This window comes from Myxocyprinus asiaticus, chromosome 33 (assembly GCF_019703515.2).
Source record: "Myxocyprinus asiaticus isolate MX2 ecotype Aquarium Trade chromosome 33, UBuf_Myxa_2, whole genome shotgun sequence".
Lineage (NCBI taxonomy): Eukaryota > Metazoa > Chordata > Actinopteri > Cypriniformes > Catostomidae > Myxocyprinus > Myxocyprinus asiaticus.
The window spans coordinates 31406307-31423476 of NC_059376.1; the positions used below are offsets into that span (position 1 = coordinate 31406307).

Sequence of the window (17170 nt, forward strand, 5' to 3'; positions counted from 1 at the left end):
TCATCTTTTGTGGTCTTGTTCCTCTTTTTTTCCCGTTTTCAGAGTTAGAGTCAAGAAAGCTTTTTTACAATGTTGCAATTCACACACACTCTCTTTCTCTCTCTCGCTCTCTCTCTCTCTCTCTCTCTCTCTCTCTCTCTCTCTCTCTCTCTCTCTCTCTCTCTGTCTTTAATCAATAACTTCAACTGTGCTCTTTGTTTTCTCTTTCAGACTAGAATCGGTAATCAATGATAGTTCAATACTTTGCCAGGACCATAAGGAATGCTTCGGGTTCAATACAATCAGGGCCGGCCCAGGCTCTGTTGGCGCATTAGGCGCGCGCGCGCGCGCGCGCACGCACACACACACACACCCGCACGCACGCACACATAAAAACTGTGCCTAACTACTTATTAAGTAGTTAATAAAACAAAGAGTAAAAAAGAGAAGCAATATGAAACATGTACACAAAATAGACCGACAAAATATAGGCTATATAATTGAATGTATCTGTAGATGTTAGCCAGCTATAGACCCGAGATCAAAATCACTGAGGGTGCTTCTGAAAATAATGGGGGTGCTCTGTATAAAGGGGATATGTATCGTACAATTTTTTAAATAGATTAAATCATGTTTAAATGCTAAAACAAAGTAAAGAACAGTTTTTCATGTACAAAACATGTATTGCTTCGTTTTATTCGTTTTTTTTTTTCTTCACATGATCTGTCGCTGAAAATGACAGCAAAATGCTGCACCTGCAGATTAGGACATACATTGATGCAGCATTTTGTGTGTTCACAAAATGCAGGTTTTGTGTGTGTGTGTGTGTGTGTGTGTGTGTTTGCTGGGATTCAAGGAAATCTGCTTGCCAATTTACAGTATTAGTCTTGCGTATTCAATTGAGCAGAGGTGTGCAATTGTTTTGGTACAGGGGCCACATCAGCCGTTAAGCAGTAGGCTACATGGAAGAGAGAAGATAAAAAGGTTCTTTTAAGCCCAGAAGTAGAAGTGCATTAGCTCATGCACTCAATGAATGATGCACAATATTCTGAAGTGTATACAGACTGATGGAACCATTCTGTGATTGCTTGAAATTTTGCTGCTACTTTTCTATCATGTGTTAGTAAAACTGAATAAAGGCTGAATAAGATAATTCATTGTTATTTTACCATACTTCAATGCAGTAGTAATTTAGTATTCAATTTAACACTCTACATCAGGGGTCTGGTTTAATAGTAAAAAAAAAAAAAAAAAAAAATTTCTCTCACACTTGGTTTTGCTCGCGTGTCCCCTCCGTGTGCGAATGATGCAAAGATCTGTTGGGATTTTACTAAAGTTCATCACTGAAAAGGTTTGCTCGCAGACTTGGCACTAATCGACACACGCAGCCTCATGAATGCACATGTAGTGGCTGCATCACACATTTCTTTTAGCATAATATTGCACTATTGAGCGCCAAGCTTCTTTTTTCGAAGAGGAGAGAGAAAGCGCGCACTCGCATGCATGGTTGCCAGACTGCATAAATTAAGTATGACATAAGGCGAAATATTTCCAATTTGTGCAAGTATAAATCTCTGATTGGGGTGGGGTATCTATTTTCTGGACAACCTGCGCATATTAAAAGCTTGTGGATGCACGATGAGTCCCAAAGCCAGATAAATGAAAGATCTATAAAAAAACATTCATGATAAATCGACCCGCGGGAAGTAATTTGCCCTGGTCTGCAACTGAGGGTGCTCTATAGGTTCGCTTGAGGGTGCTTATATAGCATGAATGCTTTATACTACAGTCCTAATCATGTTCTCTTTTAAAAGAAGAAACTTAGGAGTTTTTTGGTGAAGTGAAAGCAAGCAGCAATATAACAAATTAAAACAATATTCAATTAAATTTCAATTTTAAAGTACATTATTGGCATGATTGTGTTTACATACAATATTGCCAAAGCATTAATACACAAAACAGATAATGACAAGACAAATAATAATCATAAAACAGTAACAAATAACAATACAAACAGAATTAAAATAAGGTGCCAGGTAATGAATAAAATAAAATAAAAACTATAATAACAATATACACTATACAATATAAAATAAAATAAGCATTAAACAAGACATTATGAACATAAGAAAATAAAAATACTGTGACTGAAGTACATTAAGGTAGTGATTGTTTCCTCCCCCAGTAACACCTGCATTTGATCTGGAACTGGAAAACTGTGGCATGAGGTTTGAGAGTTTGTTAAAGTATTTCTCTCTCACCTCTGTAAATTTCTCACAGTGAAGGAGAAAGTGTGTCTCTGTCTTGACCTCACCAGTGTCACAGTGAGCACAGACTCGTTCTTCCTTTGGAAGCCATGTTTGTCTGTGTCTGCCTTTTTCTATGGCCAGACTGTGATCACTGAGCCTGTATTTGGTGAGGATCCGTCTCTGTTTTGGATCTCTTACCGTGTGGCGATATTCTGCCAGAGTATATGTTCTGTTTAGGGTCTGATAACATTCCAATTTGCTTTGGTTTTTACTTTCATTTTCCCAATGGTCCAAATACAAATTTTTGCTTTCTTTTATGATTTGGTTTATTCTGATTTGGTTTTGTTCAGCAGTGCTGGTCTGAAACTGGTGTTTGTTAGTTGTTAGTAGGTTTGTGAGTTTCAGAGCCAGCTGACAAAGGGGACTGGTTCTAGGCTTCATCTCCTGGGTTTTAAGGGCTACATGTTGCAGTGTGTTAGGGGAACTAGAATTTAGGTGTGTCCAAAATTTGAGGGATCGTTTTTCAGTATGTATAATTAGGGGGTATCTGCCTAGTTCGGCCCCTTCTTTGAACTCTTAGAATGTTTCTACAGAATTCTGCATGCAGGGATTCTATGGGGTGTTTGTCCTATCCAGAGTAATCTGCCAGACAGAGTGGACCCCAAACCTCACATCCATACAGAGAAATAGGCATAACAATCAAAAATTTGACTCCAAATTGTTACAGGAATGTCTATTTGGATAAATTTGCCCTTAATAGCATAGAATGCTCTTCTAGCTTGCTCTTTTAGTGCATTCACTGCCTGACCAAAACCCCCTGAAGCACTGATTTTAAGACTGAGGAAGTCGTTGTGTAGGGTGTGTTCTATTGCAGTGTTTCCCAGAGTGAATGTGTATCTGGTTTCCTTATAACATTATAGAATGTTACATTAACATTATAGAAGCTTAATTTTATTTGAAAGAAAATACACTGCACTTAACTTGCACTGAACTGAAATAAAACAAGCACAAATGGCCCACAGTGTCCGTGCCAGTAAAGAAGTTCTAAATAAGCTATTTCAAATAAATAAATAAATAAATAAATAAACATCAATGGTTGACATGAACAGTCGTTAACTTGTGATTCTTACCTTTATATTGTTCTTTTTTTTTCTGCTTCTCTTCATTGTGCCGCTTCCTACCTTGTGCACCTGATAATTTGGTTCTTTTTTCACTCGTTTTGTCCACATATAATAAGGATCCGATTATAATAAAATCACATAGTGCTACAGTGGCAGAGCTAGGGGGTGGCCAGGGGTGGCCGTGGCCACCATGGACCGAAGCCTGACCACCCCATTGGCCACCCTACTCGCAACTGTCGCTTTGGTCATTTTTTGTCTTGGGCACAATTTAGTTTTTAGAGGTGGAACTGTCTCTGTACAACCACAACACACAGGAGTCTTAACATGTGCGCACACCAAGGTCTTTGTCCCGGGTGTCAATGTATCAACCCCCCCCCCCCCCCAACGATACGGAAATGCTGCCTGAAATTTCTGTGCCACTACAGACTGATAACTGGCCCCTGCCAGGCCACCCCTGTGAAAACTCCTGGGTCCGCCCCTGTAGCGCTAGTGCGCAATATATGGGTAGAGGGGCGCACAGTCATCACGAGAGAGCGCACTTCCGAAACAAATAAATAAATCTCTTGTGCTACGCCTCTCTGTAATTTTACTGGCCGGCCCTGAATGCAAGTGAAGCTCAGTGGACAGCATTTGTGGCATAATGTTGATTACCACAAAAATAGTTTCAACTCGACCCTCCTTTTCTTTTTCTTTTTTTTTCAAAAAAAGAAGCAAAAATCGAGATTACAGTGAGGCACTTACAATAGAAGTGAAAGTGGTCAATTTTTGGAGGGATTAAAAGCAGAAATGTGAAGCTTATACTTTTATAAAAGCACTTTCATTAATTCTTCTGTTAGAACTCATATATTATTCGAGCTGTTGTTTAAATTGTCATTTTTACAGTCATTTTTGAGTTTTATTGTTTGTTGACATTACATCGTCATGGTAACTAAATTGTAAAATTGGCTATAACTTTACACAGAAAAGGTTAGTAAGGGATTTTATCACACTAAAATCACGTTTACACACATATTGTTTATGTCTTGTGGCTATTCTTTTGAAACAGTGAGTATTTTAACATACATGGATTGGCCCCCCCATTCACTTCCATTGTAAATGCCTCATTGGAACCCAGATTTGGGCTTTTTTTAAAGAAAAGGAGGGACGAGTCCAAATAAATTTTTGTGGTAATCAATATTATGCCACAAATGCTGTAGACTGAGCTTAACTTGTAGTGAACCCAGAACATTCCTTTAAGTCCTGAGTAAATCATGTGAGAATTTTCATTTTTGGGTGAACAATCCCATTAAAGTTTGCCTTTTGCCCTGTTGTATCCTATGTGTGATATCTTAAATACAATCTGAAAGTATTTTGTTTATGATTGTCACGCTCTTATTATTTTTAGGTTTCATTATCTATGATTTGAAACAGAACAGAGTGCCAGTTTCTCTACATGTGTGTTTGTGAAAGCAAGAGAGTGAGACTGATAAAGAGAGAAAAGCGAGAGAGAAAAGAGAAAATAAGAGAGAGATAAAGAGATATGATGGGAGGCTCGTGGGAGTCCTAGCAAAGCACTAGGACCCTGCAGGTGCAACAGAGATGCTTAATGTGCAGTGCAGTCGAGTTAATAATAGGAGCGTGAGGGCAGCTGCCACAGCGTCCCTCACGCGCAGTTGCTCCGCAATCCTCAAAACACCGATCGCGAATACGGATCAAAAGACATCCATCTGACTCTCTTGGACTCATCTTCTCCGCGACGCGACGGAACATCACCCATCATCATTCACAGGCGTATCCAGCCTACATGGCCTCGTCCGTGAGCGGAGCGGAGGAAGGGCGCGTGTCGGCGTTGACGCCCCTTAAGTTGGTGGGTCTGGTGTGTATTTTCCTCGCGCTGTGCCTGGATGTAGGGGCCGTGCTGAGTCCAGCGTGGGTCACCGCGGATGACCAGTACCACCTGTCCCTGTGGGAGTCGTGCTGGAAGCCCGCTTCCTCCGTGACCTGGCGGTGCAGCAGCACGTTGGGGACCGGTGAGACCCGTTACCTTTGCAACTTTGCAGTAAACAATTTTGAAACATCCCATTTTTTAAATTTATTTATTTATTTATTTTTCTTCATTTTTTTAACTTATGCTGCTTTTATATATTTTAAAATGTGTGAAAAATAAAAAGGGGTAGTATTTTTAACTTTAGTGGGTTCTGCAACATTCTGCCTATGGAGGTACATGTGAGTAAGGGGCCCTTTGCTCTAGTGCATCAACATTATTATGATCATTGTTTAACTTGTGCTTAACCAGTTCATTTAAAAACGGAGAAAACAGTCAACACTTTGTGTTTTACAAAATTTCTCTCAGTCCATTATCAGAATAAAACAGATTCAAATAGAAGGGGCGTGAACTAATGCTTTGGAAAGAGTCTTGAATTTGTTCTGGTTTTAAAAAAGACTATCACCAGGATTAATCTCATTACAGATACTAGTTTGTGAAGAATGCTTCATTAATTGTTTGATGTTAATCCTTCACATTTAATTAGATGCTGTAGTTTATTTACAGCTTGTTTGGTGGAAGGGCTTTTGGATGATGTGGGAATCTGGGATGGGATCAGTGGTCCAGCTGGGGTTTCATTCTGCTTTTGTAGTCTACAAAATGAGCCTTTGTTAAAGTCTCCTCACCGGCCAAGGAGTGAGGTTAACTTTGAGGGGAGAGCTCCCCAGAGGCCATAATGTGGTGGACAGATTAGTTACCAAGGAAACAAGTGGTGCATTCTAGGAATGTCATTTTGCACTAAAAAAGAAACTACCTTTCTGGCATACATGAGGGTTTGGACTGCACTTTGGAGCTCTCCATAACTGTTCCCCTCTGCATTTTCTTTCTACAGTATGTTGGTCTTGTGCTGTTAGTTGGCACATTAGTCTCGGATAGCCAAAGGCAGTTAAGATTTAAGATGTTTTTTTGTTTTTTTTAGGTCTACATTGTGGTGACAACTTGTTTGGCTCTGGACCTCATCCCATCACAGTATGACTCCTTATAAAGTCATGAAGCACCAGTCAAAATACCAATGAAGCAGCCTGGGTGAATGGGCTGTTTCCCTCTGCAATGCATTATTGATTTTGGGCGTTCTGTAATCAGTCACTCCATTTCCTCTGTGTTTTCTCTGTGTCATGCAGTGTGCATTAAACTAAATTTCATTAGCTTCACAATTACTGGCTGACTCCACAGCCTTCTATAGACCAGAACATTGGTTTCATTTTCACATGCATGCACAGTGCACGCACTAAGCAGAAGCCAGAGGTTGTGAAAGCTCTCGGGGAGAGATAATCGCAAACAACAGGAATGTGGTGAAAGTGTGTGAGACTGGTTTTGTGCTGATGTTACGCTCGACTGGAGAGAGAGCAGTGGTTGAATGTGGAGGGAGGGGGCGTGTGATGGTCTGTGCACTAGCCTATGCACCGATTTCTCTCCCCGAACTGTGAGGAATGTTGAGACATCGTGTCTTATTGACAGAATTCAGTCTCTTGTTTATGACATTGGCCTTCTTCCTTCCTTCATCATGATATCAGATTGGAAGAACTTGCCAAGAGGCACTTTCTTGCTGAATAACAGATTACAGTAATGAATGTTTTGATTTTTATCTCCTATCCTCATTTCCATCTGTAGTCCTGGAGGCTTTTCGGATAAGCTCTGTTCTACCAAAAACCCCACAGACACAGACGTCAAGGTTGCATAAAAGTCATGCGAAATCCTTTTCTCAGATGAAGGGAAAGTCACTCTCTACTTGAAGATTCACAGGCTTTTGGTGGCTTTCCAGAGAGGTCAGAGAGTGTGTTGTCAGAATTCTGTTTTTATATGAAGCAAACAGCAGCAATTTGTAGCTCTGTTTTTATACTTCTCTCTCCATCTTCCTATATGGGACAGACATATTTATAATTCTGCATCAGAAACCTTTTTTAGTAAAATGTTTTGTTTCTTTTTGAAGCTATACGGTGGAATGTAACTGAAGTGCCCCGGGTGGCGCTCATGCCCTTGTGCATTTTTGTGAGCCCTTTCTCAAGTTTGGTAATTTGAATAATTTATCAAATGATGACAGAATGAAAACATCATTAGTCTAAGGTATGATTTGTCAGCGCTTTCACCCACTTCTCAAAGTGAAATCCTCTCTGAAATAATAAACACTCTTAGATTAATTTCCATGAGTGCATTAATCTCTAATCAACAATTTTGTACTTATTTGTGGTGTGAGTATAATACAGCAGCAGATGCACAATGCCAAAAATACCTTGGGTGGTCATGTAAAATAGGGTTGCAGAGGAATATTCTGGGTTCAATACAGGTTAAGCTCAACCAACAGCATTTGAGGCATAATGTTGATTTAAAAAAATCCTTTTTTCCTTTAAAAAAAAGTTAAATGTAAACATCTGTAAACATTTAAATACTCACTTTTTTAAGAGTAAAGCCACAAGATGTAAACAGTATGAATGATAACATGATTTTAGGTTGATAAACCCGCTTACTAACTTTTCTGTGTAGTTATATTTAATTTTACAACTTTGTTGCCATGATGATGAAATGCTGTAAACCCTAAACAGCATTACATCATCTGATGACAATATAAACAGGTTTTCAAGTTTTAACAGAAGAATTCATGTAAGTGCAAGAAATTGGCCCCATTCACTTCCATTGTGAGTGCCTCACTCTCGCCTTAAATTTTAGCTTTTTTAAAGAAAAGAATGGACGAGTCAATTTATTTATTTATTATTTGTGGTAATCAACATTACAGTATTCCACATATGCTGTCGATTGAGCTTAATTTGTATTTTACCCAGAATATTCCATTAAGAAACACCGTCAAAACTGTAGTTTGCTGTTGTTGGCTTCTTTGATATAGTAATATAAGACCACTGGTCAGATACAAATTTCAAATCTAAAACAACAAACCATTTTCATTATTAATTAATTACCATTGTGCTATGATGATGTTATGTTTTGTATAACAGTGTAAACATGCACTGTCTGTGATTTATTTGATTCAGGATGTGTGGTGTTGCAATAGATTGTTTGCTTACCCCTATAATAGAAAGTGAATCAACACTATGTGATTTTGTAAGTGAGGAAGCACTGAGTAAACAGACATCTGTTGATTCATTGATTCTTATTAAAGTCATTTTTATTTGGTCTGATGTTCTGATCCTATTCTCGGGGTACCATACCACTTGGTGGTGTGTTTTATGTGGTTTTGCCTGTAATATTATGCATTTTTGTAATAAATTCCAGACAGATATAGCCTATTTAAATCAGTTTGTCATAAAAAATTCTGCAGACATTTTTTTTCTTAGTCTAGCTAAAAAGAAACTTTGCAAGTCACTCCTCTGAGATTTTCTACTCGTAATACATTTCCCCAACTTTACATTATGAAATTCCTCAGGAGTCATCCCAGTGTGCATGTGAGATTCCACACCTTTACTCTCATTACGTCAGATATAGAAGCAGACGTTCTGTTTCATGCACACACCCCCACCACCACCTACTTTCTCCTTGCCCCCTCCCGAGCCAGCGTTCCATGGAGGATTTGGTGCTATTTCTAGGTCCTACTCTAGCTAGAGTGTTTCAGAGTGCTTGAATGAAAGGCACAGACAAGAGGGACACAAGGAGAGAGAAAGAGAGGGACGAATACATTATGTGATGCCCCATTTAGCCCACCAGAATTGCTGATAAGCTCTCTGCAGCCCTTAAATGTTCACTTTCACAGTTACGCAAACCCAAGATGTGAGTGTTCATGTTACAGTCAGCCAGTACGTAGGTGCCTGTACATGTGTGTTGACATTCCACTGTTTGCAGTTAAAGGAACAGTTTATGACAAAAATGATAAATCGCTCATCATTTACTCCCCCTTGCATATCAAACTTGTATAACTTTCTTTCTATTTAAAATATGCTTAACTTTAAGTATAAAATGAGTTAATTGGTAACACTACAATAAGGTTCCATTCATAAACATTCAATGCATTAGGTATCATGAACATACCATTAACAATATATTTTTACACCATTAATTAATCTTTGTTAATGTTAGAAGAATCAGAATCAGAATGAGCTTTATTGCCAAGTGTTCTCACATACACAAGGTATTTTATTTTTATTTATTTTTTGGTGATAGGAGAAACAAGTGCACAAAGAACATTGCAGTGAGACACAGAATATAAAACAAGGTAAGAGTATAAATAGACATACAAATAATAGGACATATAACAGAATGTACATGTGCAAGTGGTAATGTATGTGTAAGGTAGGGTATGTACAGTTATTTAATTAAATATGTGAATTTACATATGTACATGAGATATGTATTACATTATTGCACTATGGGGGAGTCCGGAGACAATTTAATTGTTCATGAGGAAAATGGCCAGAGGATAAAAACCATTCTTGTGCCTGGATGTCCTGTGGCTCAGTGCTCCGTAGTGCCGGCCAGATGGAAACAGTTCAAAGAGGGAGTGGGCAGGGTATGTGGGGTCCAGAGGGACTGTACCTGCACGTTTCCTCACTCTGGAGATGTACAGGTCTTGGAGGGTGGGCACCAATAATCCTCTCAGCAGTTCTGACTGTCTGTTGTAGTTTCCTTCTGTCTGATTTGGTGGCTGAACCAAACCAGACAGTTATAGATGTACACAGGACAGATTCAATGACGGCTGAGTAGAACTGTGTCAGCAGCTCCTGTGGCAGGTTGAACTTCCTCAGCAGACGAAGGAAGTACAACCTCTGCTGAGCCTTCTTCACAATGGAGTCTATGTGGGTGTCCCGCTTCAGGTCCTGAGAGATGGTAGAGCCCAGGAACCTGAACGACTCCACTGCTGCCACAGTGATTTCTCCTGAAGTCCACTATCATCTCCACTGTTTTGAGCATGTTCAGCTCAAGGTTATTGTGACTGCACCAGACAGCCAGCTGATCAACCTCCCATCTGTATGCAGACTCGTCACCGTCGTGGATGAGGCCGATGACCGTGGTGTCGTCTGCAAACTTCAGGAGCTTGACAGTGGGGCCTTTTGTAGTGCAGTCATTTGTGTACAGGGAGAAGAGCAGTGGAGAGAGAATGCATCTCTGAGGAGCACCAGTGCTAATAGCGAGGGTCCTGGATGTGTGTTTCCCCTAGCTGCTGGCTACTAGCTGCTGCCTATCTGTCAGAAAGCTGGTGATCCATCAACAGAGTGGGGTGGGCATGGAGAGCTGGCTCAGATTCGTTGAGAGAGGATCAGGCATGATGGTATTGAAGGCTGAACTGAAGCCCACAAATAGGATCCTTGCATAAGTACCAGGTCTGTCGAGGTGTTGCAGGATATAATGCAGTCCCATATTAACAGCATCATCCACAGACCTGTTTGATCGGTAAGCAAACTGAAGGGGGTCCAGCAGGGGTCCAGTGATGTCCTTCAGGTAGGTCAAAACCAGTCTCTCAAATGACTTCATGACCACAGATGTGAGAGCGAATAATGTTTGATTATTTGATTATACAAACCTGCAGTAAAACACATTCAGTTAATCAGCCATTAGTTGACTCTCTACAGAGCGGGGGTGGGGGGGGGGGTGTCTTTTACTTGGTGATGCTTTTTAGGCCTTTCCACACAGATGCAGGATCGTTGGCTGAAAACAGTTTTTTCAGCTTTTCACAGTAACTTCTTTTAGCCACTCTGATTTCCTTAGTAAGTGTGTTCCTGGCGTGGTTGTACAATTTTTTATCCCCACTTCTGTAAACATCCTCTTTGGCATGACAAAGCTGTCTGAGTTTTCCTGTAAACCATGTTTTATCGTTATTGAATGATAAAAATGTCCTAGTAGGGATGCACATATCCTCACAGAAACTGATATATGATGTCACAGTATGTGTGAGCTCATCCAGGTCTGTGGCTGCAGCCTTAAAAACACTCCAATCAGTGCAGTCAAAGCCGGCTTGTAGTTCCAGCTCTGCTTCATTGGTCCTTCTCTTTACTGTCCTTACTACAGGCTTAGCTGATTTTAGTTTCTGCTTGGATAAGATGAACCAGACAGTGATCAGAGAGTCCTTAAGCTGCACGTGGGATAGAGCGAAATGTATCTTTTACAGTGGTGTAGCAGTGGTCCAATATATTTCTTTTTCTGGTGGGGCATGTGATGTGTTGTTTGTATTTTGGCAGTTCACGGGTGAGGTTAGCTTTATTAAAATTTCCCAGAATAATGATAATGATAAGAGAGTCTGGGTGTTGTTGCTACGTGTCTGTGATGTGATCAGCCAGCTGTTGCAACACTGCATTCACGCATGCTTGTGGCGGGATATAAACACTCACCTGAATAAACGAGGAATACTCCCGCATCGAGTAGAAAGGCTTACAGTTGATGAAGAGCGCTTCTTAATTAGGACAGCACATCTTCTTCAACGCTGTTACATCTGTACACCAACTTTCGTTGACGTAAAAGCAAGTTCCACTGCCTCTCGTTTTCCCCACTAACTCTGCGATGCGATCCGCTCTGAACAGCTGAAAGCTGGCAGATGTAACGCACTGTCTGTGATGGCTTCACTCAGCCAGGTTTTCATGAAACACAGAGCAGCGGAGTTAGAAAAGTCCTTATTTGTTTGAGTGAGCAGAAGCAGTTTGTCCATTTTGTTGGTGAGGGAACGGACATTCGCCAGATGAATACTCTGCAGCGGAGTCCTAAAGCCGTATTGACGAAGCTTCCCTCACGTGCGTCTTTTGGATCACTTGTAGAGCACTGCTGTGCCTCCAACTAAGATGTCTAATAAAACATCCGAATAATCAAACACTGGCAAAAAGTATCAGGTATGCTCTGCCGAATATTCAGCAGTTCATCCCTGGTGAAACTGATTGGGAAAGAGTGACAAAAAACATGACAAACAAATAAAAGTAAAAAAAACACTAGAGAGCTCCACACCGAAACAGCCATCCATGGCGCCATATTTTTAGCATCACTAAAAAGTGAATAATTAACAATTGTTCGTTGTTAGTTCGAGTTAGTTCATAATCCATTTACTAATGTTAACAAATGCAACTTTTGTTTTTAAAAATCTAACAGTATATGTTTAAATTAACATTAACCGCGTTTAATAAATGCTGTAAAGTATTGTTCATTGTTAGTTCATGTTAAAGGAATATTCAGGGATCAATACAATGCAAGTGAATAGTGCCAAAATTTTGAAGCTCCAAAATACACATAAACACAGCATAAAAGTAATCCATACGATTCCAGAAGTTAAATCCATATCTTCTCAAGTGATATGATAGGTGTGGGTGAGAAACAGATCAATATTTATGTCCTTCTGTTTTTTTTTTTTTTGTTTTTTTTTTTGGTGATTTGAATTCTTTGTGCATTTTGCCCCTAATGGGCAGGGTGTAGAATTTATGGTAATAACTGACTTAAATATTGAACTGTTTAAATCGTAATTTTTACAGCCATTTTGGGGTTTGTTAACATTACTGTACATCTTCATGGCAAAAAAGTTGTAAAATTGGCTATTACTTTACATAGAAATGGGTAGTAAGTGATTTTATCACACTAAAGTCATGTTTACATGCATATTTTTTTACGTCTTGTGGCTATACTTTTGAAACTGAGTATTTTAACATTCACTTCCATTGTAAGTGCCACACTGGAACCCAGATTTTTGCATTTTTTTTTTTTTAATTTTTAAAGAAAAGGAGGTAATTTTTTTTGTGGTAATCAATATTATGCCACAAATGCTGCTGATTGAGCTTAACTTGTATTGAACCAGGAATATTCCTTAACTAATTCTGTTAACTATGTTAACAAATGGAAATTTATTGTAAAGTGTTACCAGTTGAACTAATAACAGAGCAAATGTAGTTGCTTTGCCATGTACAACTGTATTGTTTAAAACTTTAGCATTTTGTTTACTTTCGTTTTAAACGTTCATACACCTTATTAAGTTTAATTTAAAACATCTGCTTTTTTTCTTACCACATTGGCAATAGTTTTTTCTTGTTATAAGTAGAAAGGTTTTTTTTTTTTTTTTACTAAATTAAAATATCTTGTCATTTTGCTTCTCAAGTAAATTTATCTTGTTTTAAGAATGTTTATTTGTCTTGGAAAACGAAACACATTTTTTTTTTTTTTTTTTGCAGTGAATCTCAAAAACTCTACTAACGCCTCCAATTTCATCTCATTGTTTTGACACCAGGTTTGCTCCAAATAGCTTTTGAAGAAGTATTTTCAACCTGAACTGTGAAAGTTTACTGGGTGTGTACAATAAAGACATGAAAATGCATAATTGTTTGTAAATTTTACTGCCTGGCCAAACAAAAGTTTCATACTCTAATATTTCGTTGGACTGCCTTTAGCTTTGATTATGGTGCGCATTTGTCATGGCATTGTTTCGACAACCTTATGCAACGTTACAACATTTATTTCTGTCCAGAGTTGCATTCATTTTTGGCCGAGATCTGGTATTGACAACGGGAGAGTCGAACTACTCAGTAAAGTCTTCTCCAGCACATTCCAAAAACTTTCAATGGGGTTAAGGTCAGGAATCTGTGGTGGCCAATTCATGTGTGAAAATGATTCCTCATGCACCCTGAACCACTCTTTCACAATTAGAGCCCGATGAATCTTGGCATTGTCATCCTGGAATATGCCTGTGCCATCAGGGAAGAAAAAATCCATTGATGGGATAACCTAGTCATTCAGTACATTCAGCTGACTTCATTTTATTGCTGCATAACATTGCTGAGCCTAGACCTGACCAATTGAAGCAACCCCAGATCATAACAATGCCTTAAATCCAAACTGTGACTTTTTTTTTTTTTTTTTGGCCAGGCAGTGTATTTGTGTAAGATGACAGTGTTTGTGTTTCGACTTTGAAAATCTGTTTGAAAATGGTAAATCCAAGGATTCAAATGTTATTTTCCTGAAAGTATATAATGGAGTATAATAATACAAATTTGAAACTGATGTCCAATTTTTGTTTTAAATGCAGACTGGCAGATCGCCACATTGGCGTTGTTGTTGGGTGGAGCGTTCCTTATCCTCCTTTCCTTCCTGGTGGCTCTGGTGTCTGTCTGCATTCGCTCCAGGAGACGGTTCTACCGACCGGTCGCAGTTATGCTCTTTGCGGCAGGTGACATAGACATGACCTTACACACACACACACACACACACACACACACAAATAGACTAACACTTGCATCTAAGACATTTATGAGATGGCTTCCCATTTCTGTTCTGCATGCACATCAAATTAGTGTTCATGTTTTATGAATATAAAATGTTTTGTTGGCTCCGAGACATAACCGGTGTGGCTAATGGACCAGGAAATAGCAAATGCATTATTTGCGTCACAAAGCATCAAAACGGTTTTTTTCTAAACCACAGCACAAATCTGTTTCAGTAATCAGTCATTCTTGTTACAAAAGCATTAAAACCAGGGTAAAAGATGTAAGGTATATCTACAAAATACATTTTCCCATCTCTTTTTAGAGGATTTATACATTTCTTTGAACTTTGAACTCTCTCTGAGGAAATTATCAAGGAATAGAACCCATTAAGGATTTAGAATTCAACCTACTTTTGACTCTTTGATGAATACAAATTTCATTGCAAGTGTTCTGGTTTCTCACAGTGGTTCTACAGGCTTGCTGTTTGGTGCTGTATCCCATCAAGTTCATCGAGACCATCAGTTTGAAAATATACCACGAATTTAACTGGGGCTACGGTCTGGCCTGGGGGGCCACCATCTTCTCCTTTGGAGGAGCAATTCTCTACTGCCTGAACCCCAAGAACTATGAAGATTACTAAACCTGCTACAATATCTCCAATACACTTCAATGTCCTCACTCTTTGTATAGCAGCTCATGCACTGAACATTTGTTCTCTTTGCGGAACTGATCTTGACTTTGCATACACACAAAGAAACACCCTTAAAGCGCAGAGCGATGCCAAGCTGTTAGATATGGATGTAAATTCAGTATATTTTAAGGCTTTTTAGCATCCCAATATCCCACATTTTCAATCACCATTCTCCTCTATCCTTTACTCTCGCATGCCATGCAATTAAACCCTATCATTAAAATCCTATTTATTTTTCAGTCTGTCATTTTGATCCACTCTCTCTCCTCATGTCATTCAAACACCTTCTCTGATCTTCATTTGACTGTCCAGATGTTAGGCTCTTCACAGGAATACTGTCAGTCTGTGGTGGGATCTGATACATGGCAGACAGAAGGCTTCTACAAATCTGACAGAATCAAACAACACCCTGATTGACATAGAGTCACAGTTCTTACAGTAAACATTCTTTAGATGGCAAATGAGAATATAAAACTGAAAAATCATAAAATTATTTGAAATGGTAAGAAATATTACGTTATTAGTTCAGTAAAGGCATACTTTGCTGGGGAAAGTAGGACTTTGTGTGGGCACCTCGATGACAGATGTTACATTTGCATGTCCCATAGGCCAAACAGAAGTTATCATTGTAATAAAAGACTGGTCAGGACACTTAAAAAGACCTTCACTTAGCCATAGATGTATATATCAAAGCAAAACTGCCCTCATGAAATGGTAGGATAAACTGAGACTGATGTTATGTTAAGCACATATCCTGTACATACAGTATCTCATGGATCGCAACCTTTGTGCACATCTGAAAATATCTTTCTGAGATCTTCATTTCACATCTTCAGTTTACAAGAGATTTGGTAGAAAATACTTTGCATTGTAGAAACATCTAGGTCTTGTGGTGTAACCAAGCTTTGCAGATAGACTAGTTTTTGACTGATATGCAGAGAGTGATCTTTTTAGTATTATTTTGCGTAAAGGTAGTTAAGGACAGACTGTAGGGTTGTTTCACAGAACTGTCAGTCTGGGGCCAGTTGCATAAATAGCCATTAACTTAAGACTTCTTCTAACAATTAGTCTAACTAGCTAAAGATGCCATAGAAAGCATGTTGCATTAAACAACTCACAGTTGTCTTTAGTAAGACTTTCTATTTCACACTGTATTGTGGGAAAAGTGAGACACTAAACAGCTTTAAAAAAAATGGCCAACTGTGGACACTCAATGCAGTTTTCATTGGCTGAAAATATTTGCTTATTTGAGGAATGCAATGCTTCAAAATTTATTCTAATTAACAAATTTAGTGATTTTAACCCAGATAATAAAAATACACAAGAAATGTTGTTACCATCATAGAAGTCTTCTACAAAGTCTCAAATGAAGCCCCCACTGGCTCAGCCGACAGTTATATTACATGGAAACATGGAATGTAAACAGAGGTTAGCCTGGGGGTCTTACATTTTGGTCTTAAATTAGACAAAGTTCTTATGCAACTGACAGAAAAAGTTAAAACCAACATTTTAGATGACTAACTAGTAAGGCTAGTCTAAGTAAGCTGTATGCAACCGGCCCTGTTGTGTGCATGTTTGTGTTTGAATGGGGGTGCAAGTATTATTTTTGAGTGTATGTTTTGAGTGATTGCGTGATTTCTGTTTGGGTTTTACTGTCCCAAATACAGCTGTGACATACTGTACTAATTTATAAACTAACCAAATAAACAGATAAAAACAAGGATTTGGTATAATCATTTAAAATTAGGGGGACTGGGAGTGGGGGTGGTAGAAACTTCCCTTAACAGAAGGGTAAAATTATAGATTTTCTGATTAATTGCAGTCTTCATTTGAACAATCCCTATATATATATAAAATCCCACGATTGAAAGTTTACTTCAGTTTTGGTTGTGTTGATTATAATCAGTCTGTTCGACAGCAATTGAACTGGGCAGTTTGGGCCCTGTTCATTTTTTTAATACCTTTGCAGTCTACTGATTTAGAAGGTTCCCTGTATG

General features: G+C 38.8%; 1 protein-coding gene across 1 annotated transcript; it reads left to right on the forward strand.

The window, feature by feature from the left end:
• Positions 1-4956: 4956 nt before the first annotated feature.
• LOC127424460 (transmembrane protein 47-like) lies at positions 4957-17048 on the forward strand. The gene is made up of 3 exons (XM_051669702.1): positions 4957-5358; positions 14305-14445; positions 14947-17048. The coding sequence occupies exons 1-3, from the start codon at positions 5133-5135 to the stop codon at positions 15120-15122; spliced, it is 543 nt and encodes a 180-aa protein (XP_051525662.1). The 5' UTR covers positions 4957-5132; the 3' UTR covers positions 15123-17048.
• Positions 17049-17170: the final 122 nt, after the last annotated feature.

Bases quoted from the DNA above. Each gene is read 5' to 3' on its own strand.
- LOC127424460 (XM_051669702.1), top strand. From the start codon at position 5,133: ATGGCCTCGTCCGTGAGCGGAGCGGAGGAAGGGCGCGTGTCGGCGTTG. The intron at 5,359-14,304 runs GTGAGACCCGTT...TTTTAAATGCAG, and splicing joins CAGCAGCACGTTGGGGACCG to ACTGGCAGATCGCCACATTG. The intron at 14,446-14,946 runs GTGACATAGACA...GGTTTCTCACAG, and splicing joins AGTTATGCTCTTTGCGGCAG to TGGTTCTACAGGCTTGCTGT.